The sequence below is a fragment of the Rhinatrema bivittatum genome, chromosome 6 (assembly GCF_901001135.1).
Source record: "Rhinatrema bivittatum chromosome 6, aRhiBiv1.1, whole genome shotgun sequence".
NCBI lineage: Eukaryota > Metazoa > Chordata > Amphibia > Gymnophiona > Rhinatrematidae > Rhinatrema > Rhinatrema bivittatum.
In genome coordinates this window covers 46,591,033-46,618,071 of record NC_042620.1, presented here as the reverse complement: position 1 = coordinate 46,618,071, position 27,039 = coordinate 46,591,033, and the positions used below count along the sequence as shown (strand labels likewise).

Sequence of the window (27,039 nt, the reverse complement as noted above, 5' to 3'; positions counted from 1 at the left end):
CTCATTACATAAGACAAACAGTACAAATAATAATTTCACAACTTACAGTAAAGTATTAGAGGTACCTGAGATTCAAAGGTAAATCTCTTATGTTTACCAAGCACCCATTTCATAGATCTATGATTTATAGTTGAAACACAACAGATTGTATACTTTCTATTATAAAATAAGCTGCATTTTAAAAATCATGTTACTGTAGAAAATTCATTCATGTGCAGGAACTGGTGCACTGTACCATGAGGGCCACATTAATCACATTTGTCTGCCTACGTTTGGCTCTTGGCCAAACACCAGGATCTGAAAATCCTGCTTGTCTGACCACCCCTGACCTAGCCGGATAAGATTTTGACAGGCAGAAAATGTGTCCGGCTAGGTCAGGGGCAGTCTGGAGGTGTTTTCGCATTATCCAGTTAAGTTAGCCAAATAACACAGCCAAACAACTTAAGGGCAACTGAACGGTGGTCCGAAAGTTATCCAGATAAACTTACCTGGTTTGACTTCAAGATGCACAGATAAATTCAGCAACATGCCCATGCTACTGAATATCCTTGCAAAGGTAGCCAAATAAGTTTACCTAGCTAGTTTTCCTAGCCAGCTAGCAGCTCAATATGAACCTTCATATCTTTTGGAATATGTAACTTACAAAATGAATACTGCGATGTGTACCACTGGGTGCACTGTAGTTAAAAAATCTCCATAGCCTTTCAAAATCTCATTCTCTAACTCACCGTTTTAATCTCTAAATATAAATAAGCAATAAAGCCCCATGCAGCAGGCAGTCTGACAAGTACTTAGAATACTCTGAATTGTAAAATGCAAGCTATAGCATGCCCCTTCCTAGTAATAACTCTGCTACAGGAATGAATGGATGATAAGACTAGATTTTCATTTAAATTGAGAGATTTATAATAAAAGGTCAGAAGACTGAATGACATCACAAAGGGTTTTCTCCACTTTAGAAACATCCGATACCAACTTATGCTTGTGGAAAAGTTTGCATTTTGCATCTCACAATCAATAACATTTCCCGCAACAAATAGGACTCTCGTGTTGATGACCCTTTGCTATTTTTTTTTTTACTAGCAAATCTACTCAGATTCAAGAACGTGTGGATAACCGTAGAAAACGACTTATTTAGCCACACTAAGATGTAAGCAACGTAGTTGTTTAAACAACCTGGTCAATCAAAACAACTGAAGATCAAGAGGTTTCCACATTTTAAGCCACCAAGAGGAAAGCATCCAATCTCTGGTTAAAATCAGCAGGCTGATAATGAAACAGAGCAGCTGGGGAATCCAGGAGAGCTTGGGGTTTTCTGGTAATTCTTCCAGGGGGCACATAACATCTGCTACCATTGCAGAAATCAGTGAAGCCTTCTCAACAAAAGAACATTTTCTTTTTAACTACTTATATAGAAACAGAGATGGCAGATAAAAGCCATAAGGCCCATCTAGCTTGCCCAATTTAAGTCTTGTTGAGTTACCTTATGACCCAGTTGATTCCTGTCTTCTCCTTCACACCTTCTTAACTGAGGATCCTCTGTGCTTACCCCAGGCCTTCCTGAATTCTAGTATGGATTTTTGTTTTATTTAAAGTTGTGCGCAGAAGTGCCGGGCCCAGAGAAAAAGGCGTCCAGGGGGGTGGGGCTGGAGGCGGCTGGTATAGCGGTCATTTGCCGCTGTGCCGGGGAAGCACATGCCGGCCAACTGCTGGCGCGCACGAGATACTTCTGTTCCAACAGAGCGGTAAGCAATAAAACAAAAAAAGAAGGCAAAAGGGTTTAGGGGGTGGGGAGAAGAGAGAGGGGAAGAGGGAGGGAGTAGAGAACTTGAGGTGGCCCGATTGCATCACCGCACGTAATCTTACAAAATTGGGCTCCCCTGCGCTCGTCACCCACACATGAGTGTGCGGATTATAAAAATCCGGCGAGCATGTGTGCACGGCCATGGGATTTTATACCATGCGCGCTTATGTTATAAAATTGGCGTGTCCACGTGAGCGCGCCGGGAAGAGCATGCGCACCTTTTAAAATTTACCCCTTTGTGCGTAAGGAAAGGCTTTCCTTTCTATGGTATAACTCAATATTATTTTGAACTAAAAGTATAACTATCCCTTCTATTATTTTCTTATATTAAAATGCATTAAACTCTCCTATCTAAGGGAGATTTAGATGGTTGGTGATCTGTACCAACACCTGTGAAATCAGATTTGCATTATAGCAGTTCCAATATTACATGGTGCAATATATTAGAGGTCATTTTTTATAGAAAATAAAGTAACAGAATCAAAAGGATGAGGTGGGCATTTGCTGAATTCTTTCCTGTTTCCATTTACTGGGATTTAAAATACACCCCTCCTACCCAAGGACTTCGGGCGACTTTCTCATGACAATATTGTTCTTAGAATAAATTGGAACTAAGAGACAAGTGAAATGGCCCTCCTAAATAACATACCACAATATTAACTTGGAAGAGAGTGCCTTTGGTATTACTCCTCACAGGAGGACAAAGTTAAGCACTGAAAGGGAATTACTTCCCACTTCCCCAAACTGTCTCAGAGCTAATGCGGCAGCGCAATGAAAAAAACAATCTGAAAGAGAACAAAGCACAAACATACCTGACCGCCAAATACCACCCCTGCCGTGAGCTCTCTTTGTTTGATTTTGGTTTTGCCTGGGTTTTCCAATCTCCAAAAAGTGATCAAATTCATTTCGGTGAATTGTCATGACGATCACGGTACATTATTAAGCTAAATTAGGTGACATGTACCAAGGATCTGATTTTCAAAGCCACGGCACGGAAATAGCTGCTATGAAACAGTCCCTGGCTCATTTCATGCATACTTTTATGTGAACTTCGGATAAGCGTGTTTTAAAAAGTATGCACAACAGAGAGGGCATCATTTTCTGCAGGTTAGTTTGAGTCCATTCCAGGCCACTCACCTGGAAAATTTCAATGCAAATTTATGAGCAGATCTTACCCCAACATGCACGGTCACAAAATTTATTTATTTATTTATTTATACTCCAAATGAACAAGGTACTTTGATCCTTCTCAGAGTCCAATCACAGGTCACAGCCTTACTGATCCTTAATAAAGATTAAATAGGGTAACTCCCCATGGAGGTTTCCTTTGAAAACTGCAGTGTTAAAGTGGTGGAAAGCAGGCTCACTTTTTCTGGCCTGCTCCTGCCTTGTCTCCATTTCCAGCCCTTTTCCCTATGGGGAAATGTAGGCACACCATTGGCAGCGCACATAATTTTAGCCACAAGAGTGCCAGGAGCAATATTCAAAGGGACCAGTTTAAGCCAAAAACCTAAAGAACTGTATAATATTTTTCTAGTGGAAGGGGATATATTCTTGGCCTGCAGGAAGAACCTATATCATCTGAAAGTTGCTTTGCTCAGTTCCTTTCTCAGTGGCAACTGCTCATCTTGACAAGGAGAACATTCTTGCCCAATAACTATAGATATGTCCAGTCTATAAAACAGTCTATGACAGTGCCAGTGATGCACATGGCTAAATGTCTAGCAAAGCTGCCAATATTCAGTCCTTTGAAATGACAAATGCATCCATTTCCAGCCTTCCATTTTTCAAGTGCTACTATCACCTATGCTTGTCATGCTCAGATTAATTCTCAGGAGTGTGTGAAGAGAAGAAAGATGGTTGCAGATTTGCTATCTATGGGCAAAAATTATGAAAATGCTGCTTAAGTCGAAAACTAATGCTTAAGGATTTAAACACTTGCATGCCACCAAGCAGGAGACTTTGGATTCCTTTCCTAGTTAAGACGGGTTACTACTGAAGCAGTGGGTGGGAGACTCCGAGGCTGGGCATGCTAGTTTGGAAAAGGCCTCATTTTGACACTACTAACCCTCTGAATGCCTCTCCCTACACCAACATATTGTGCAGACAATTTGTAATTTGGCTAGATGATGTTAATTGTTTATATGCATGACTTGTGAATAGGTGGCAAATAAATAGAAGAAATAAATAAATGCACAGTGATGACTGGTGAATTGCTGCCTAAATGGTATGCATGGGATAAAGAAACAGAAACCCAAAATAGGAATTACATGGAAAAGAGAGTTGTCTCAGGTAAATTAAAAACAGAAAAAAGGTGAGAATTTACTGGAAAAATCTGCAGATCGCCATACCTTTCACAGGACCAAGAGAAAAATTATGACAGAATGCTTTCAATGAGATCCGAGACCATACAAATCCCTTCTCTTCGGATGAGGCTTTTCCAAATTAAAACACTGAAATAGCAAGTCTGAGATATTCTACAACAATGTTTCCCAACCGTCTCTCTTGGAGGCACACCTAGCCAGCTGGGTTTTCAGGATATCTGTAATGAATATGCATGAGATTGATTTGCATACATTGGGTATTCAATGGATGCAGATATAGCTCATGCATATTTATTGTGGTTATTCTAAAAACCTGTCTGGATAGGTGCACCCCCCAGGGGAGAGTTTGGAAACACTGATCCAGAAGCCATAAACATATCCACAATTTTAGAGACCTTTTCTATCAGAAGCATTTTTGCATGCAAAAAAAAAAAAAAAAGTTAAGGTAGTTTTAATTTTTCCAGTACGTCACATGAAATAATTTTATTTTCAGTTTACATTTTTTCTGTGATTGCTTTAGTAACAACTCAATTTAGATAAGGTGGTAAATGTAAAAAAAATGTACTCCAAGCACATCCACTGATTTAAATTCCTTCTGCTATAACCGTTAGACATACCGAATCTCTTTATATTAATACTGTTCTCTATCTCAATGTTTCCTAATCTTCTCCTGCATTTTTGGGATTGCCACAATGAATATGCATGAGGTAGACTTGCATACAGTGGAGACCCAGGGTATGCAAATCTATCTCATGTATATTCATTATGGATATCCTGAAAACCTGACTGGTTGGGTGTACATCCAGGAGAGGGATGGGAAAACATAGCTTTATCTTACAGGGCATCATAGATTTATAAAACATAAGGCACCTAATATTTTCCTAAGGTTTTATGAACAGGATAAGACAGTATAAGCAGGATCCCAGAACCTTACAAAGGTAAATTATATATTACAAGAGTTAAGATTTGGTTTTAATGGATTTACTCAAATTAAAATAATTTTGTTTTCTTGCACCATAGTCAGTGGAGTTTATATAGCACAGAAAGAAATATATTTAGTACCAACCGTCTATACATAAATCACCATTTATCTGATAATGGGTCAAGAAAATTCAGCTTACAAACATATTTGCACATCTTCACTTGGAATATATTTTTTCAGTTTTCTTCCAGTATTCAACTCCAAAAACAATCTGAACTAAATGACCAGACTGACAGTATTTGAGTTTTATAAGGCAGGTTTGGCTGTTTGGATGTTTTCGGATCTCCTGAAGTTGTAATGATATGTATGTAGTCAAAAAATTCATTACAAAACCAGGTGATGACAAAGTACTAGGAAAGAAATATTTTAGAGCCTCAAAGAACAGAAGCTCCCTACATTCTATTAAAAAAATAATAAATTTCAGAAATAGGCACTGAAATATGCTTCCTTCGGGACTTCACAGGAGATTGTCTCTTCGCTGAATAGTGCTTCATCTGTCACCTAAGAAAAAATTAAAACAACTTATATAAAAATGGTCAAAAAATCAATTCTCCTTACTTTTTACAATACATACACAAGGGCATGCATTTACAAGAGAATTGGGTTTCTCCGAGGTACCATGGAATTTATGACTGAATGATTAATGAATATCCTCAAATTCTGACCTTGTGTTATTTTCTGTAATGATTTTAAATACACATTTTATATAATACTTTATGCCAGTGTAAAACTATGAGATGCAGTTACAAGCTTATAATACTTGAGTATTCTTCAACAGTAATATTTTTTTTTCATTCTAAATTGTAGTAATTCCATTCTACTGACTTCTATTTAATTGAGTTTTATTTTCCTAATGGCAATGGGAAAAATCTATGAGTAATAAAAATCTGTTTCTTGTTTCTCTATCAATTACTAGATTGGTCCATAATCAACTAGTTTTAACAGGATCTAAGACTGAAGTTCAATACTTTTGTTTGTAAACTGCAATTCAGTCAGAAAATCCAAATTTACGTTTGTTTTATTTGCTTTGAATTATGAAACCCATGGATAAATGGTGGTGCACAGATTGGGATTATTTTTTTTAACTCCTCGTCTGTGCATTTGGTCCCACTCAGTGCTATATTATACTACCATATTCATGATTGCTCATGAAACTATTCCATTTTCACTTAAATAGCCTTTCTTCTTGAGTATGGCCAATAAGAGCAACTCAAAGGTCCCACTCAGTGCTATATTATACCATACCTTGGGGGTCATTTATCAAAGTGCTATACGGCGTTTTCGCATGCAAAAAACACCTTTAACGCATGCGAAAGCACCATATCATTTGGTGCAATGCAAATGAGAGGATACTGGGGCAGGAATTTTGGCCAAGTGGGCTGGGCTCACACTTTTGCAAAGCCGTATCGTATGGCTTTAAAGCAAGTTTTAACTACACCTTTTTCATGTGCGTAAAGCTGTGCGATAGGTCTTTATCACGGTTGCGACGGTTTTCGCACATGTCGTTTGGAGCTCCTGGAGAGCCAGCCAAGCTATATATATATGAGAGAGAGAGAGAAAGAGAGAGAGAGAATCCATAATGCCCTCACGCTAGATAGGTATTTATATCTCTATGGGAGGCCCACCTAGTAATTCGAGGTGAGGTTTAGGTATTAGTGTAGGGGTTAGCGGCCACTTTAACATTCAAAGTGAGACATACAAACAGAACAGTGCACTCTTGTGAAGATTTGATGACCTTCAGAGTGAGGAAACTCACCCAAAGATGAGATTTGTGCAATGTTCTCTCAACCTAGCTTGATGGACTCTCTACCTGGGTAACATCTCTCTCTCTCTCTCTCTCAAACATGGTCCCCCCAGTGATTGTATGTAGGAAATACAATTCTGGCACATCGCAAAATGCGAAAAGGTTATCGCAATTTCCACTAAAATAGTGCTTCGCATAGGTATTAGCTCAAATTGTGATAAACTGCCTATTACCATAAAACATACCCCTTTTCCTATCGCATGTGATATTTAGTGCATTTTGATAAATCCAGGCTCTTGTTAGCCAAAGAGTGGCTTCTGATTCAGCCAAAATCAACACTCCTATTGACTTTTTAAAAATGTACATATTAAGCATTCATTCATTAATTGATCAGTCACAAGCAGGGCTGTCTTTTAAGCTTATAAAGACAGAGGATCATCCTGGCTTGAATCATGCAAATACAAATGTTTTCTGTTTTCTCCACAGGTCAAATCCAAACTTCTTTTGTTGGATGATGAATTGTACATTTTTGTTAGAAAAAGTTATTTCTGGCCTATTCCTGCCTCCAGTGGTCTTCTATCGTAAAGCTTGCAGTGATAAGCTGCTGTGCTGTTAAATAAAATAGATTACGAGACTGTAATCTCTCGAAATATCTTAGACAAATTCATGTATTGGAATGCACTTGAATTCACCAATTAGCTATTCACGGAGGCTTTCTCAAAGATCCCAAGAAAAAGTCTTCCCTCCGTACAAGGATTATCTGAACGCTCAGCACTTCTCCCTCTACACTTAGGAGTAAATTTTCATAGGCGTTTCAATTGTAAAAATAACATATACAAGTGTAAAGAGAATGTATGCATGGATGAGGGTTTTTTTTTTTTTTTATAAAATGTTCCCATAGAAAAAAAGGGCGAGGCAAGAAGCATTCTGGGGTGCAGCGCAGAAGTATGTGCAGTGTTTGCTATTTCGTAAGAGATATATGTGCATATATTACCAAACTTATTCATGCACTTTTACATCTGTTAATTGACTGACAAGTTATCTAGTTATTTGCACTGTTTTTGAGTTTATGTTATACACTGTTCCTTGTAAAGGCTCTGCCTATATATCCTTGTTGTAAGTTATCTGTAAACCGGCACGATGTGCAAACGGTTGCCGGTATAAATAAATAAATAAATAAATAAATAAATGAAACTGGACTTGTCTGCTGTCTGCAGTTTTGGGGTGGAAGGTCTGGGTGAAATGGTAGGGGTTCAGGATGAAGTGCTAGAGGGTCTAGGTGAACTGGAAATAGATTGGGGGAACTGGCAGAGATATTGGCAAAATGGTAATTTGAAGTATCCATTGAAGGAGCAGATGAACTACAAACAGGTAATTTTTCTGGCCGGACTTCAACTGCTGAGACTTTATTTTGAAGGGGGATATTTTTCTTAATTGCTTTTGTTCCTTTTATTTTTGAAAAAGGGATATTTTGCATTGCTTTTTCGTTTGTCATTTTTGAATCTTAATCAACTTCGATTGTTTACTGTAATCTCCTCATCTCCCCCAGTTCATTTATGCTCCTTTAAGCTCCATCTTACTCCTTTATGTCTATCAGTTAATTGTTTACAATGTTATTTATTTAGTTATTAATTATGTTATCTGTTAAAATGTAAAATGTAAATGTATGTATTTATAATGTTATTTATGTTATTTGTTATAATGTAAGCCGCCCATGTGGCGACAGTTTTATTTCACTGTACACCGGTGTGATATGTATTTTATACAGGAACGTCGGTTTATAAAAACTAAAAATAAATAAATAAATTACTGCTTATGTTTATGTATTTAAAATTATTTGTTGACCACTCACTCCATCAATTGTGGCAGTTTACAAATTAAAAACATACATAAATAATAATACATAAAACAAATAGCCCACAAATCACATACAAATTATTTTGTCTTCAGAAAGACATCCAAGTTCATGCTTAAGATAAAACAGTTCTTATTTCTCATTTTTTCAAAGCATTCTCATTGCTTTATGTCAAGATCATATCAAAAGATTTAGAAAGGAAGAGTAGAAGAGAAAGGACCCTAGCCCCCCACCCCAACCTTCAAGTTTCATTTTATAGACTAGCTCACTAATTAGGGGGTTGAATTACACACACTGGTTGGCAGAGAAACACAAGGAAGTAATTTAGATAAAAATCATTCATTTCTTAATTCAAAAAATGGTGCCATTTTGACAGATGCATTAAGGTGTTCCTGTGAGTGTCTGCTGTATTCTCTTCAGCTTGGTCCCTCCAAGGAAGCCGTCCGGCGAAACATGGCTGTGTCAGGGGACTTAGTTGATATCCCTTCTGTCTGGGAGTAAAAGCTTGTTTATACCTTTTTCTACAATATTTACACATCATTGAAGTGATGTCTAATTGGAACACCACTGTTCCAAAATAAAAGCTACTTGAATTTCTGCTGGTTCAGATTATACTTTCTTATATGAGATCGTTATTCATCCACCTTGACTCTGTTTTGTAATATACAGACCTCCATCACAGACAAAAGAAATGGACAGAGATTTTATGGAGGCTATTCATAAACTTGCTATGCAAGGGGAGGAGCTATGCTAGGGGATTTCAATGTGCCAGATGTTGACTGGGTCATCTTGGCTACAGTGTCTTCTAGAAGCAGGGAGATCCTGGATTCTCTGCAGGAAGAACTGTTCTGTCAACTGGTAACGGAACCCCTATGGAAGATACTGGACCTGATGTTTACCTGATGTTGTAGTGGACGAGCATCTGGGATCCAGTGATCACTGGATGGTGTGATTGAATATTAGAGTGTAGGAGATAAAGGTTCATTCCACGGAGAGGGTCCCACAAGTCAGGAAAACTAACTTTATTAAAATGGGGACGTACCTCAAGCAGTCATTAGCTGGATGGGGAAGTAGAAGAGCAGTGGGCAAAACTAAAAGGAGGTATTATAAGGGCAACAAACATTTTTCTTAGGAAAGCAAATAAAGGAAAGAGGAAAAAGAGGCCACTATGGTTTCCTAAAGAAGTAGCTGTAAAGTTAAAAAAAAAAAAAAGAACCAAAAACATTCATAACTACAAGAGATCACAGAAAGAGGAAGACAGCCAACACTATCTGGAAAAGTAAGAGAAGCTGGGAAAGTAGACAGTAATGTAAAAATTCAAATGGAAGAAAAAAATAACAAATACGATAAAACAATGGGACTAGACTTTTTTTTTTTAAAGATATGTTAGTGATAGAAACAAGAGCAAAAGTGGCATTGTGAACTCAGAGGTGAAGGGGAAGGATATGCAGAAGATAAGGAAAAAGTAATGTAAACCACTCTGGTCAGAACTACCTTTCGGCTTGATGTAAAATGGGGTTTTCTTAAAGATTTTGATATTCAGAATAGATAGCTCCTTAGATCTTAACCAAGATATGTTCACAATTGAGAAAAAGATTTTGAAGAAAGGAAACTTCTGAAATAGTTCACATTTGTAAAGTAAACACAATACTAATTTAATGAAAATAATAATAATAATATAAAAAACTTCTTTTAGAAAAAAGCTATTCTATGAACAAATGTTTTGACTTGTTTACTCTGGTTATGAAATCTCAGAAACTGAGGTTAGAAAATGTACACATGATTTACAGTGCACATTTACTTGTACTGTGACTTTTTCAATTCCAAGTTAAAATGATTTAATAAAATGACTCATAGTGCAGTCAGATTTTGAAGGAAAATAACTTCAGCTTTTACCTACCCATAATCTACGAACAGCAGCTGGTTCCATTCTCCTGAGAAACACTGTGCACAGGAATGAGACTTTCACACTGCTCACTGTCCTCTGGAGTTCTTAAAGCAAGGATTCATATTACATTAAGAATTTGTTTCATAGCAGATGAAAAAAAGAATTAAAAAACATCTTATCAGAAATAAAACAATTTAAAAAGGGAAATACAATTTTTGTTTGCCTGTAACAGGTGTTCTCTGAAGACAAGGAGTTAGCAGTCACACATGTGGGGACTCCCTAGCTAAGGATTGCCATTAACAAAAAATAAACTGGGAAAACCGCCTACCAACAGGACAAGTAAAGTTTTTGGCAGGTTTAAACTCTCAACCTTTTTTTTTATTCTTTAAACTGAACAAAGACAACCTGAAAAAATAAAAATGTGTCTTAGGGGGCAGGAGTTGAGTTGTAACCCTCAGAAGGTCCTGCAGAGCAGATTAATCCAAACTTGTGTTGTATCAGCAGTCAATATCAGAACAATAATGGAATATGAATGAGTGGATTGAATTCCACATCGCAGACTTGCATATCTCTTAAATAGAAGCTGACCTGAGATGGGCCATCGATGGAACCATGGTTCGGACATTATGAGCCTTGACATGTCTTCCCAAGGTCAAACCAGTTTGGGCATAAGTGAATGATATGCAATCTGATATCCAATTAGACAGTGACCATTTGGCCACAGCAATCCCAGGCTTATTTGGGTAAAAACAAAGAAAATGCTGGGTCATTTGTAGTCTACTTCAGACAGAAGGTGACAGCTTGCTTGCAATCCAAAGTGTGAAGGGCTTGTTCATATCTTTGTTAACATGACCTTGGAAAAATATTGGTAGAATGACTGTCCTAGGAAGGTGAAAGCACAGCACTCTTAAGCATAAACTTAAAAAGCGTGTGGAGCTCCACTCTGTTATTATGAAATTTAGTTTACGGTGAATAAGCTATTAAGATCTGCAGCTCTCCAACGTTTTGGACCGAGGTGACAATCACCAAAATCTGGACCTTCCAGGTTAGGTACTTCAGCCTGCTGGAGGCCAGAGGCTCAAAAATGACTTCATCAGCTGGGTGAAAACCACATTAATGTCCTATGACTCTGGTGGGAAGCTTGAAGTAGAGGCATGAGATGAAGCAAGTCCCGCATGAATCTTACAATTAAAGGCTGCACAGAAACTAGTCTTCCTTCAGGTGCTATCTACGTAGGAATTGTACTAAGCTGTACCCTAGTGTTAACTGGAAAATCAATAACCCCAAAAGATCCTCTAACAATGAATACTATACCATATAACAAACTATGAGGATCCTACGTGCCTCGTTGGCTTAGGTTTTATTTATTTATTTATTTAAAAACTTTTATATACCGTCATTAAGTTAAGTACCATCATAACGGTTTACAGGAAGGCACCAATATTAACATTGGAAAACAGATAAGATCTATCACTAAACAAGTGCCAAGACTATACGGTAACATAGCTCGTTTATAATTACTCATAGTTGTGAGTGTTATGTTCTATCATATCCATTCTTTATTGTCTCATGTTTTAAATTGTGAGCAAATATATTTAAAAATTTTAAAAATAAAGGTGGACTATATACCCGTGCAGGTTGGGGTAAAGTGCATGAGTGTTCTGCGGATCGTTTTTGTTTTCTCTCTTTGTCACTGTATACTACTCTCCTTTCTCATTGTTGTAGGCTTGTTTAAATAACCATGTTTTCAAGTGTTTTCTGAAGGCTTTGATGTCTGTTTGTAAGCGGATCTCGACCGGCATGGTATTCCATAGCATAGGACCTGCTAGGGAAAGTGCTCTTTCCCTTACTTGGGTTAGTTTAGCTGTTTATTCGGTGGGAAGTACAGCAAGAGTAACTTCTGTATCTACTCATTGAATATGTCTTCCCCCCCCCCCCCTGGTTTTTATACTTTAATCAAGTGCTTTTGTTTTTTAATTTATTTCTTTTAGCAGCTCATGACATAGCATGCCTCCAAGCTCTGTTGGCCGCACCTCCACTGTTTGGACATACAAATACAGAAATACATCCATAGTGAAGCTCCATTGCCATCTTATAGAAAAGACAATTCAGAACAGAGCCACATGCAGACACTTACATAGAGTATTGCCGCATGCGATGGATGCCGAGAGGACTTAAAATTCAGAAGGAACCAAGATTATATCAAGAAGATTCTGATTTTATACAGAACTGGTACAAAATCCTGAACAAATACTCATTAGACCTAATGATTCTGATCATTGAAAAGGCACAGTTAATTTCCACTCAATTAAAGGAAAAAATAGATAAATCTCTTATGGAACTACAAGAAAAAGAATCAGCAGACAATTACACAAGCTCTCTAACTGAATTCCAGACTCAAATGGATAAGTTTAAAGCAGACATCAAGCAAATGAAGTTGGTCAAATTTCAAAAAGATTAAATAGATTATAAAAAGGGTAATATATATATGAGTAGTCTCCATCATTTTCCAAGAACAAGAAAAAACATGTCACCTTCCAAGACCCATTGGATGATTCATCAGGTGAAGATCAACATAGAACTAACTGGAAGAAGTGATCAGAAAATGCTGATTTGGATTTTCAGAAGGCATTTGACAAAGTCCCTCAAGAGAGGCTTCTAAGAAAACTAAAAAGTCATGGGATAGGAGGCAATGTCCTTTTCATGGATTACAAACTGGTTGAAAGAAAGGAAACAGAGAGTAGGATTAAATGGTCAATCTTCTCAGTGGAAAAGGGTAGACAGTGGAGTGCCTCAGGGATCTGTACTTGGACTGGTGCATTTCAATATAAATAAATAAATATATATATATATATATATATATATATATATATAAATGATCTGGAAAGGAATACGTCGAGTGAGGTTATCAAATTTGCGGACGATACAAAATTATTCAAAGTAATTAAATCACAAGCGGATTGTGATACATAACAGGAGGACCTTGCAAGACTGGAAGATTGGGCATTCAAATGGCAGATGAAATTTAATGTGGATAAGTGCAAGGTGTTGCATATAGGAGCTACCACCCAGGAGAAAGATCTAGTCGTCATAGTGGATAATACTTTAAAATTGTGCTGCAAAAAAAGTAAACAGAATGTTAGGAATTATTAGGAAGGGAATGGTTAATAAAACGGAAAATGTCATAATGCCTCTGTATCGCTCCAGGGTGAGACCACACCTTGAATACTGTGTACAATTCTGGTCACCACATCTCAAAAAAGATATAGTTGCGATGGAGAAGGTACAGAGAAGGACAACCAAAATGATAAAGGGGATGGAACAGCTCCCCTATGAGGAAAGGCTGAAGAGGTTAGGGCGTTTCAGCTTGGAGAAGAGACGGCTGAGGGGGGATATGATAGAGGTCTTTAAAATCATGAGAGGTCTTGAACGAATAGATGTGAATCTGTTATTTACACTTTCGTATAATAGGAGGACTAGGGGGCATTCCATGAAGTTAGCAAGTAGCACATTTAAGACAAATCAGAGAAAATTCTTTTTCACTCAATGCACAATTAAGCTCTGGAATTTGTTGCCAGAGGATGTGGTTATTGCAGTTAGTGTAGCTGGGTTCAAAAAAGGTTTGGATAAGTTCTTGGAGGAGAAGTCCATTAACTGCTATTAATCAGGTTTACTTAGGGAATAGCCACTGCTATTAATTGCACAGGTAGCACGGGATCTTCTGGGTGTTTGGGTAATTACCAGGTTCTTATGGCCTGGTTTGGCCTCTGTTGGAAACAGGATGCTGGGCTTGATGGACCCTTGGTCTGACGCAGCATGGCAATTTCTTATGTTCTTATTAGATCAGGACACCTCAAACAGAGCAGTTGTTTTAACTGACAATGGATCCAAACACGAAACGGGGACGTCATGCAGACCGAAGGACCCGCCCACGCTTGCGGCAATCCAGACATTAGCTAATTATAGAGCACTAGAGGGTAAATATTAGTAGTTAATCTCTCACATCATGTTCTCACTTCAGCACAAGAATCACTTTTGAATAAAGGGTTATCGTTTGTTCCTGCCATCCAAAACTCTTCTTTTGAAGAAGAGAAATATCTACAAAGGTGCATCAGACAAAACTGAGATTATTCTTCACAATTCCTGCAGATTCAGAGCAGTCAGTGATTTTTCCTCATTCTAAGTGGGTATTGCCAGGCCCCACTGATGCAGCAATAGCTATATTTATTTATTTGAATATTTTTATATACCGACATTAGTAGGGGAACATCACATCGGTTTATATAAAACTGTAAATTTAGCAAACAGGCTTTACATAAAACTATGAACAGAATTATGAACAGCTTAAAATAGGCTAAAGAAGGGGGGGGAGGGATGACAGGAAGAACATTGGTAATAATCAACTGATTATACTATAACAACAGCAATAAAATGAGATAAAACAGGGGGATCGGGGAATAAGAACAAAAGGGCAGGGAATATGAACAAGGGAATAAATTCTAGTAATTAGTATTATTGAGGGATAAAGAGGCTATTGATAGATCATGGCCTAAAAAAGAAAATCTATACAGTGTAGCATGGTTATGATGCAGTATAGTAATTACAATCAGATTGCTGTGATAGGCAAACAATTTACAACTGGGGAGAGGTGCAGAGGAACGGTGTAATTGGAGGTGTAGAGGACCGGTAAAAGAGAAGGAAGGAGTGACAAAATTGCCGGGGTGGGGTACTGAGATACAGAGCAAAGGGGGATACAGGGTTAGGGATGCGCTAAGTGCTTAGTGAGAGAGGAGGGGATCAAGTATAGGCTTTACAAGTATTTGCAGACTTACAGGTCGATACTGTAAGGCCGCGTTAGAAAGAGTGCGGCAGTGCCGGGCGCACCCTCGTTCCCCGCACGCACAGTTCACTTCACATACCGCTCAATACTCTATGTAAATTGCATGCAAATGCAAGCCTCGTCTGCGAAGCGTTAGGGAAGCGTTAGGCCCGCGCAACCCATTTTACTGTATAGGCGCTTAATACAGCGCCTATACAGTATCCTGGGTGCGCTGGTACCTGTCATTTCAAATGTCATTTCGAATGACATTTGAAATGACAGGTACCAGGAAGTGGATGGTTCCCCCCCTCCCGAAGCAAGGCGCAGGGCGAAAATTAAAACAAAAGGGAATAAAGTGAAAAAAAAAAAAGTAAACTTACTGGCGGGAGCCGGCGGGCGCGCGTTCGATCCAGGCGGCGGCGGGAGCCGGCGGGCGGGTGGGCGCCCGTTCATCCAGGCGGCGGCGGCAGGAGCCGGCGGGCGCGCGTTCGATCCGGCGGCGGTGGGAGCCGGCGGGCGGGTGGGTGCGCGTTCGATCCAGGCGGCGGCGGGAGCCGGCGGGCGCGTGTTCGATCCAGGCGGAGGGAGCTGGCGGCGAAAGTGGCCTCCGGCAGCCCCCGCCGGCAGTGAATGAATGCACGCCTGTGTACGCCCGTGCGATTTCGGCGCTCAAGGCGTGTCGTCACGACGCTTGACGTCACGGCATGTGACATCGGCATTCGCTAATGCACTGCCTTGAGCGCCGAAATCGCATGGGCGTTACACAGGCGTGCATTCATTCACTGCTGGCGGGGGCTGCCGGAGGCCGCTTTCGCCGCCGGCTCCCTCCGCCTGGATGAATGCACGCCCTCCCGCCGCGGCCTGGATCGAACGCGCGCCCACCCGCCCGCTCCCGCCGCCGCCTGGATGAACGGGCGCCCACCCGCCCGCCGGCTCCCGCCGCCGCCTGGATGAACGGGCGCCCACCCGCCGTCCGGCTCCCGCCGCCGCCGCCTGGATGAACGCGCGCCCACCCGCCCGCCGGCTCCCGCCGCCGCCTGGATGAACGGGCGCCCACCCGCCCGCTGGCTCCTGCCGCCGCCTCGATGACCGACCGCCCGTGTGGAGATGGGGGATTCGGAAAGTGACAGGTATATATATATATAACAACTTTACGCTGCAAATGTTAGTATATATGGAGGTCGTCCATGGTACAGTCCGGTACGTAGCTGTTCGAACACCACACTAACACCAGGTAGAGGGTAGGCGGTAAACTAACAGGTTAAGGATGCGGCAAAATAGCGGGTTACAAAGGAGATAATCGGAGCGCGCGTCACAGTATCAGAGGGGAATAGCTAATTCGTTCATTAAATAGCTAATTCGTTCATTTACATATCATATACATGCTGGGTGCGGAAAGGGTTACGCGTCGGTTTCAAGAAGCGCTAAGGACGCGTGAAACTGGAGACTGTATCACAGGATCGCCTTACGCGTCCGAATTGTGCGCCCACAGCGGGTTACAGACGGGGAATCTCCAACCACACGTTACAGTATTGACCCGTTAGTGTGAAAAGAATGCATGGAATCAAAATATAACATCAAATAATGAAATTCGAGCTCTACATGAACTTAGAAGTAGTGATAAAATAGTGATAAAACCAGCAGACAAAGGTGGTTCAATAGTTATACAAGATTTATTTAATTTATTTATTTAAAAACTTTTCTATACTGTCGTTTAGTAATGCACCATCACAACGGTTTACAATTAGACACGAAGTAAGTTTGGTTTATAAATTATCCAGAGGGTGCCAATAAATTTTCGGTTACATGCTTCAATAATATACTCTATGTGGAAAATGGATTGGGATTTCCATTTATATGATTAATAGGATAATCACATACGTTCTATACTGTCCTTCTCCTAATTTAATACTTAATTATGATGAAATAATAATAATAAAGTAAGCAATTATGCTTTTGGGTGACTTTCAGCTGTGTGTAGGTGTTCTTATTCATCGACCTCACTGTGAAAAGCTTTTTTGAAGAGCCATGTTTTAAAACTTTTTTTTGAAGAGTTTTAAATCTTTCATTAGTCTTAATTCGAGTGGTAATGCGTTCCATAATATTGGACCCGCTAAGGATAGTGCTCTCTCTCTAACTTGGGTCAGTTTTGCTGTTTTGACCGAGGGGATGGTTAGTAGAGCTTTATTGGCTGATCTGAGATTTCTCTGGGGGACGTGCAATCTTACGGCAGTGTTTAGCCAATTGGCATTTTCGTCACTGATTAGTTTATGAATTGTGCATAGCGTTTTAAATTGCACTCTTTGTTCTATTGGTAGCCAGTGTAAATCTGCAAGAGTTTGGGTGATATGATCTCTTCTGCCTTTTCCAGTAAGTATTCTGGCAGCCAAGTTCTGTAGTATTTGCAGTGGTCTGATTGTTGTATATGGTAATCCTAGGAAAAGTGTGTTACAGTAGTCTGTGCTAGCGAATATTAGTGCTTGTAGTACTGTTCGAAAGTGTGATTGAGTTAATAAGGGTTTTAGTCTCCTAAGGACCATTAATTTGGCGTAGCCGTCTCTAACTTTCACTGATATGTGTTGCTTAAGGCTGAGTTCCATGTCGATTATTACTCCTAGGTTTCGAGCTTTCTCAGTTTCACCGTTTAGCCATTTTTAAGTTTGATTGGATTCTGAATTATTTTAATGTTTTTTCGTTCTAGATGTATAAATTCTGTTTTTTCATTGTTAATTACTAGTTCCATTTGGTTTAGTAGTTGTTTTATTATATGTAGGTACAACATTGCAAAGTTCAGTGTTTTTTCAATCGTTTCTTCTACCAGTAGAATTAGCTGAATGTCGTCAGCATATATGTAATGTATGATACCTAGCCCTGCCAATAGGTGGCAAAGGGAGAGCATGTAAATGTTAAATAGAGTTGCCGAAAGCGCTGAACCTTGGGGGGCCCCTGTCTTTAGTTCGATTTTGTCTGATATTGTGTTTTATATCTGTACCTGAAAAGATCTATTGTTAAGGTAGGATGAGAACCATGCAATTGTTTTGTTTTGTAATCCTGTTTCTTCTAGTCTTTTCAGTAGTAGACTATGGTTACTGTGTCAAATGCTGCTGACAGATCTAATAGTATCATAATGTAGTGTTTTCTGCTGTCAAATCCGCGTAGTACGTTATGTTAGAGAGATTAGTAGTGTTTCGGTGCTATAGTGTTTTCTGAAGCCATATTGCGAGGGGTAGAGTATGTTATTGTTATCTAGACATTCCGCCAGTTGCTTTTGTACCATTTTTTCTATTAATTTCGCAAGCATAGGTAAGTTCGAAACAGGTCTATTGTTACTTAAGACATTTGGGTCACTGTTTTTCTTTTTCATTATAGGTTTTATTATTGCATTTTTAAGTGAGTCTGACATTACTCCTTCACTAAGTGACAGATTAATTATTTTGGCTATTGTGTAGGAAGTTATATCAGCTAGTTTTTTTTATATCCATGGTGGGAATGGTGTCAATTTTATGTATACTTTGTAAACCGTTATGATGGCTCAACCGAATAAAACGACTGTACTAAGTCACACCCATGAACTATTCTCAAGACGATGTGCCATAGCTATGAAGCTCAACATCCTTAACATGTTCCTGGGTGATGTCTATTGATTCTGCCTTAACTCTTCTCCTGCAGACACTAAATCCAATATTCTTTCAGCAGGGTGGAAAGCCATGGCCCAAGATGTGCCTAGCAGAGCCCCTATAAACTCCAATTGAGGTGACAAACTCCTAAATTTTCCTAGAAAATTCTGGTAGTCGTATTCTGGTTGGTGCCTTCAGAATGATGTCACCCACATGTGATACTGCTGAACTGCTGTCTTGAGAGAACAATGGCTTCTCAGTAAGCACCAGGAGCTGGTATAAGACTTAAGCTTGGAGATATCATAATTTGGACCTTCTAGGAGTGCATCAAGGTACTGCCTCTATATCTCCCCTCCTCCAAATTTTTAAAAGAGAAATGAGGCAAATACTGTCTTTCACTATATCCAGATAGCCAACTCTGATATTCAAGGATTGCAAAAACACATCTGTAATATAGTAAGATGAAGCAGATGTAGACCAGTTGGCCCATCCAGTCTGCTAACTTGACTTCCTCTTTTGGTTTTCTATCACTTTGAGTGGATGTGTATATAAACTCCCAGTAATGAACTAATACCAGCTCCCATCATGTCTTTCATGCCACCTTTCAACTGTGTTCCCATCACCATCCTCTATATCTGTTCAAATCATGCTAGTTATTGGTAGGGTTATAACCGTGGCTATTCTGTATAGGTCATGCTATACTTTTTGGAAGCTTAATGCAGTTACACTGCTGATGTTAGATTATAACCATGGTTACTCCATGCAGGTTTCTCCAATCTTTTTGGAAGCCTGATCCAGTCATATCACCATTCTCTGCCCATTGACTTGTATTCTCTCCTCTTTGGCTCTCTGAGTTTTCATGTGACAGAACAAGCCTCCTCCTTCATTTCTACCTGTTACCTCCTACCTGCCTTTACCATTATGCACTCTATTTAATTTTATATTCGGCCTCCCCATAAAAATTATCCTCAAAGATTACATAGCATCAAATTGAACACACAACTTCATATATAATACACAAAGTAAAAATAAGTATACAACAGCAAAATATAAAATATCGGCAGATAACACCGCAGCAACAAAGTGAAAATTCCATACACAGCATTATGCCATAGAGGTACTAATTAAATCCTGTGGGGATAATTTTCAAAATAATTTACACACTTAAAACTGGGTTTTACATGTGTAAATGCATTTTACACGTGTACATGGACTTTTGAAAACTGCTACAGAGAAGGGCAACCAAAATGATAAAGGGAATGGAACAGCTCCCCTATGAGGAAAGACTAAAGAGGTTAGGACTTTTCAGCTTGGAGAAGAGACAGCTGAGGGGGGATATGATAGAGGTGCTTATGTATTTATTTATTTGTTTAGTTTTATATACCATTATTCGGTTGAGCCATCATAACGGTTTGCAAAGTATACATTTTTCTTATCAGTTGTGTAACAGAGAAGAAATTTGAACATTAAACATATTCTTAGCAGTTGAGCAACAGTAAAAACCATTTGAACAATATCAGAAATAAGCATATCAAGTCCAGAGAGCATTATTAGGTTAGATGGGGAGGGTATGCAGGTTCAGGGAGAAGAGAGTGAATTAAGAGGTTTACAATTCAGAGTTCATTTGAGAGTTGGGATGATTAGACGTCTGAAAGTCAGTGAGGAATTTGCGGAACATTAGTGTTTTTAGGTCCTTTTTGAATGTTTTTAGGTCATGTTGGGTTCTCAGGAATTTAGGTAGGGTGTTCCAAAGCTTAGGTGAGGCAATTGAAAAGGCTCTTTCTCTTGTGATTGCCAGATGCGCATCTTTGATAGGGGGAATGTTTAGGTAACCTGAGTTATTGGAGTGTAGGTTTCTTGGTGGATTTTGGGGGATTATGTTTAGGGAGTTAAGACCTTGATGATCATTGTTTAGGATTTTGTGGATTATGGTCATTGATTTGTAGGCAATACATGCATTAATAGGGAGCCAGTGAAGTGAGGTCAAAATTGGTGTTATGTGTTCACTTCTTTTTGTTCCAGTTAGGACTCTGGCAGCAGAGTTCTGCAGTATTTGGAGTGGTTTGAGGGATGAAAAAGGTAATCCAATTAGTAAGGAGCTGCAATAGTCGAAGGTGGAGAAGATAAGAAGTTGTAGTACTGTTCTGAAATCATAGGGGGTTGAGAAATGGTTTCAGGTGTCTTAGGGTTAGGAGTCTGTGGTATCCTTCCTTAGTTTTATTTGCTATGTGGTTCTTGTAAGAAAGTTCTTTATCAATGATAACTCCGAGGTTCCTGGTGTGGTTGGTAGGGAGTATAGTTATGATTTGTTTGTCAAGTATTGTCAGGGGTGGCGGAGTTGGATTTGGTTTTTTATCCATGAGTATAAAAATCATGAGAGGTCTAGAACGGGTAGATGTGAATCGGTTTTTTACTCTTTCGGATAATAGAAAGACTAGGGGGCACTCCATGAAGTTAGCATGTGGCACATTTAAAACTAATCTGAGAAAGCTCTTTTTCACTCAACGCACAATTAAACTCTGGAATTTGTTGCCAGGGGATGTGGTTAGTGCAGTTAGTATAGCTGTGTTTAAAAAAGGATTGGATACGTTCTTGGAGGAGAAGTCCATTACCTGCTATTAATTAAGTTGACTTAGATAATAACCACTGCTATTACTAGCAATGGTAACATGGAATAGACTTAGTTTTTGGGTACTTGCCAGATTCTTATGGCCTGGATTGGCCACTGTTGGAAACAGGATGCTGGGCTTGATAGACCCTTGGTCTGACCCAGTATGGCCCGTTCTTATATGCCATTGAATTGTCAACTGGTTTTACATACATAAGTGAACTTTAAACATGTAAATAGGCTTTTGAAAATTGCCATGTTAGACATGCTTAACCCCGTTGAAAATTACCTCCTATATGTCTATCCCAAGCATGTTTAAATTGTCTTAGTTTTGGTTGCTCTTATTTCTGCCTGTAGGCTATCCTAGGCATTTACTGCACCCTCAGTAAAGTAGTATTTTCTCATGTTGCCTTTGAATCTTCCTCCCTTCAATTTCATATCATGACCTTTTGCCCTTCAGTTTCTTTTTCTATGAAAAATTACATTTTCCCATACTTTAGTGAAGCTTGTCAATTATTTGAATGTGTCTATCATGCCCCCTATATACCATGGATAATGGAATTATATCTATACAATAACTATAAATTTAAAAATTACAATCAGCAGAGTTTGCTGATATGAATTAGCCTGAAAACCAATCCCCTCTGTGACCCTCAAAGAACAAAAATGGCCATGCCTTCATGAAGAAGAATTATCACGTCAGCAAGTGGATATAGGATATATTTGAACAAGTGTTTAAGGTAATTAAAAACACATATAATCATGATGTTTACATACATTGGTTATACATGGTTCTAAAGTAGGAAATATTTAAATGTTTAAAGCTATTAAATATATATATATATATATATATATATATATATATATATATATATATATATATATGAGAAAAAAGTGTTAGTAATCCCGATGTTTACATGTATTTATTATATATGATTTTAAAGGCATGAAGGTATGAATGAGGAATGTGTTAGTTAGATTTTAAAATATGTTTAGATAGGGTTTTTGCATAGAGTGTTTGAATAAAGAAACATTGTATTTATACAGTGATATTGTCTCTGAGTGTGTTATAAATTGAATAGATAAGAGTACAATTTTTGTTGAATTATTCCCTTTGTGTATTTATACTTCATGAGAAAGGTAGCATTTTCTAGTCATTCCTCAGTATAGGTTTATCGTTTGCTGCAGGCATGTATGTCTTTAGAAGTTCATTAATATCTTATTCCCTAAATCGACATGGGCACTAGAAAAGGTGCAGTCATCTTAATATTCTCTGCCAGTTAAATTTCAGTTTGGGTGGGGGCAGACTTCTCACCCATTTATCCCATTACATATTTGCAGAGCAAGGGGGCCAAAACATAGCAACTCATAGACAGAATTCCTATTAGCGTGCTCAATACAAGATTATTTGCAGTGGGACAATGAAGAACAGCTGTTCCTCACCAAATCTTGCACAGCTAGCTTCAAGTCTTGGAAGGAAAATTAAGCTAAACAAGCACAAAAATATCCTCCTCCCCAAACGCTAAAAAGTATATTCCCACAACTCCTCAAATATTTCCAGTAATCAAAGCATGAACAGTTTCTAATAAAATATTAAAGGAGGCGGCAAAAGAGTGGAAAGGAAATACGGCGCAAGCAGCTCCTACCTTTGAATTCGATGCTTTCGACAAATAAAGGCAAAAATCCTTCTGACTCCCACCATAACTGGATCCCAGTTGTTATAATGGCATAGAAGAGTCACAATGAAAAAAGAAACAAAAACAGGGACAGCCCCTGCAAAAAATATCCAGGAAAACTGCACCTGTAAGAATCCCAAGCAGAATTCAACAATTATAAACAACAACTGTGCATTCAGCGAGCACAAAACAACGAGCAGGTTTGTTACTACTGGTATTAAAATAAACGCAGGTACATAAGAAAACGTAAGCATTGATCTTAAGGAGCTCCATTACAAACGGGTTTTGGATCACTTCTGCAGGAACATGGTGAGGAACAGTGTTTCTCAGCCCAGTCCTCAAGGCACACCTATACAGTTGGGTTTTATAGACAGCCATAAGAAATATGCATAAATTATATTTGCAAACATATGAAACCCAGGGTCCTGAGAATCAGATTGATTAGGACATGGCTGGGAACCAATGGGGTAGATAAAAGGAAGGAAACAGACAGAAATCACCACACTACAATGAACTAGTGGGGGAATTCTGTCACATCAGTCCTAGGGGAGCCAGAGGAGGGAAGGGAATATAATGTAATTAAATGATTTCATATTGTGTTTTATTTATTTATTTAGTTTTGTATACCGTCACTCGGGGTCCATCGTAACAGTTCACAACAGGATAAAAACACATTATACCTAAAACCTAATGTACATTATAAGGCCTAAAAACTACACAACAGAGGTAACTTCACAAATTTAGGTAAAAATAGTCCCTAAAAACAAAAGAAAAATAAAAACTCTAATCAATTCATAAAACAACTTAAAACTATATGTTGCAACTAAAACATAAAATAAAAATACTGGTTAAAACAGATAATAATACAATCAAGCAGTTGTCCTTCCATACCATAGAACTAGTATCAGGTTAGACAACATAATACACATTTAAGATTGGCTCGAGTACACTTCGCTAAAAAGCCATGTCTTAAGCTCTCTCTTGAATTGTTTAAAGTTGGACTCCAATCTCAAAGCTGCAGGGAGTGAATTCCAAATCCCAGGGCCAGCTAGTCGACAGTGCTCCATCCCTCACCTTAGTAATTAAATTAACTTTAAATTATCACCCTGTCCCTATTACCCGCTACTTAAAATCATCACGTTACAATTAGTAATACATAATAGATAAAACCCATAATAAAAATTAAATTATTTTTTCTAATTTATGTTAAGAAACATAAGAAATGCCATAATGGGTCAGACCAAAGGTCTATCAAGCCCAGCATCATGTCTCTGGCAGTGGCCAATCCAGGTCACAAGTACCAGCAGAATCCCAAAGAACAGACCCAATCCTTCTTGCTTATAACCAGTCTACCTGGCTAATAACAGTTTATGGACCTTTCCTCCAGGAACTATTCTAAATCCTTCTTAAATCCAGCTACGCTAAGCACTTTCACCACATCCTCTGGCAACACATTCCACATTCATGGAGTGAGAAAAATGCTTTTCGTACTTTGTTTTAAATGTGCAATCTATTAGAATCATGGGTGTCCCACAGTCCAAGTACTATTTGAAAGAGTAAATAATAGAGGTGTGCAGCGTTTTTTTGTTTCATTTTTACCTAGCACTAATTTTGAGTTAGTGAACACTAAATCAAAATCACTGTGCACTAAAAACAAAACAAAATGGAAAAAAAAATAAAAGCAAGAAAAATAAACAAACAAAAAGAAAGAAAAAGATACAAAATTGTTTTGGCTGCTCATCCCTAATAAATAATCATTCTTTGTTTACCTGTTCCACACCACTCTTGATTTTACAGATGTTATCATATCTCCTCTCAGCCATCTCTTCTCCAGGCTGAAGAGCACTAACCTATTTAGCCTTTCCTCGTTCCATCCCCTTTATCATTTTGGTCACCCTTTTCTGCACCTTTATTGAGATGTAGTGACCAGAACTGCACACAATACTCAAGGTGCGGTCACAAAATAGATCACTAGAGAAGCATTGAGATGTCCTTTATTTTATTTTTCATTCCTTTCCTAACAATATCTAACATTCCATTTGCTTTTTTGACTGCCTTCTCGCACTGGGTTGCTGATTTCAATGTATTGTCCACAATGACTCCAAGGTCATTTTCCTGGTGTCTTCTAATATGAAACCCAGGATCATGTATCTATAGTTTGGATTATTTTCCCCTGTATGCATTACTTTGTACTTGTCCACATTTAATTTCATCTGCTATTTAGAAGCCCAATCCCTCAATCTCGCAAGGTCTTTTTGCAATCTCTCACAATCTGTTCATGATCTAACATTGAATAATTTTGTGTCATTTGCAAATTTGATCAACTCACTCATCACTCCCTTTTCCAGATCATTTATAAATATATTAAAAAGCATTGGTGTTCCAATACAGATTCCGGAGGCATTCCACTATTACTTTTCTCCATTGAGAGATATGACCATTTAGTCCTACTCTCTGTTTTTTCATCTTTAGCCAGTTATCAATCCACAATAGGACCTTGCCTCCTATCCTATGACTTTTAAATTTCCTGATGGATCTCTCATGAAAGACTTTGTCAAATTAATTCTGAAAATTCAGATAACGTACATCAACCGACTCACCCTTATCAACATGTTTTTGAATCCCTTCAAAAATTTCTGACAGATTTGTAAGGCACAAGCTTTCCCTTTGCTAAATCAATGTTGGCTCTGCCCATTATCCTATGTCTATCCAAATGGCCAATAAGTTTGTTCTTCCAAATAGCTTCTACCATTTTGCTTGGCTCAGACGTCAGGCTCGCCAGTCTATAGCTTCCCAGATCACCCCTGGAACCCTTTTAAAAATTGGCATTATGTTGACTACCCTCTAATCCTCTGGTACTATAGCTGATTTGAATGAGAAGTTAAACATTGCAAGTAATAATTCTGCAATTTCATTTGAGTCCTTTCAGAACTCGGGGGAGTATAACATGTGACTCCGATGATTTGTTACTCTTTAGTTTGTTGATTTGCTCTTTTACATTTTCCTGATTCACTGTGATTTAATTCAGTTCCTCTCAATCATCACCCTCAAATAATTTTTCCGGTTTAGGTATCTCCAACACAGTCCTCAGTAAAGGCTGAAGCAAAGCATTTAGTTTACTGCTATAGCCTTGGCTTCCCTATGCACCAGTTTAACCCATTGATGCCATGCATACTAAGATGGCTGCCCAATCCCTTCTCCGATGCCCTGACACAAAGGTGCTGTAGGGAGGCCCATGTCTGTTTGCCCTGGCGACCCCGCAGCACTCCCTGAGCCTGCTTTCAGCAGGGCTGGCAAGGGGACATGTCAGATCCAACCCCCTTTCCTGCTGGCAAGACCCTTCTTTTGTCTTGAGCCACGTTGGGCCCAAGACCGCATGATTGTGCAGCCAATTCCAGGTGTCCTTTCGCAGGCCACATGGCTCCCATGATAAGGAAAAAGGTGTGCATGTTACATACGATAATATATGAGTTAGGATAGGCGAAAAAGGTTTTTAAGACTAGATTTCATTTTTATTTATTTACACTTATTAATCACCTCACTATGAAGACTAAAGGTGATGTACTACTAATCTAGAACATAAATCAAATTAAAATAAAATTATTATAATTAAATACTTTAAACAGGGATAAAAAAATAAACCAAAGCCAGTTGTTTTTTTCTGCTCTCATCTACTATGTTACTAGAACATAAGAAGTTGCCATACTGGGTCAAACCGAGGG

The 27,039-nt window shown here is 38.7% G+C and overlaps 1 protein-coding gene across 1 annotated transcript in view; it reads right to left on the bottom strand.

Moving 5' to 3' along the window:
- Positions 1 to 1,041: 1,041 nt before the first annotated feature.
- The window catches only part of SLC35F5 (solute carrier family 35 member F5), a 122,515-nt gene continuing 96,517 nt past the window's right edge, over positions 1,042 to 27,039 (bottom strand). The window contains exons 14-16 of the mRNA XM_029605351.1: positions 23,288 to 23,442; positions 10,610 to 10,701; positions 1,042 to 5,611 (exon numbers count right to left, since the gene is read on the bottom strand). Coding sequence (XP_029461211.1) covers positions 10,617 to 10,701; positions 23,288 to 23,442 — 240 coding nt within the window. The 3' untranslated portion in view covers positions 1,042 to 5,611; positions 10,610 to 10,616. The remainder of the gene's footprint in view (positions 5,612 to 10,609; positions 10,702 to 23,287; positions 23,443 to 27,039) is intronic.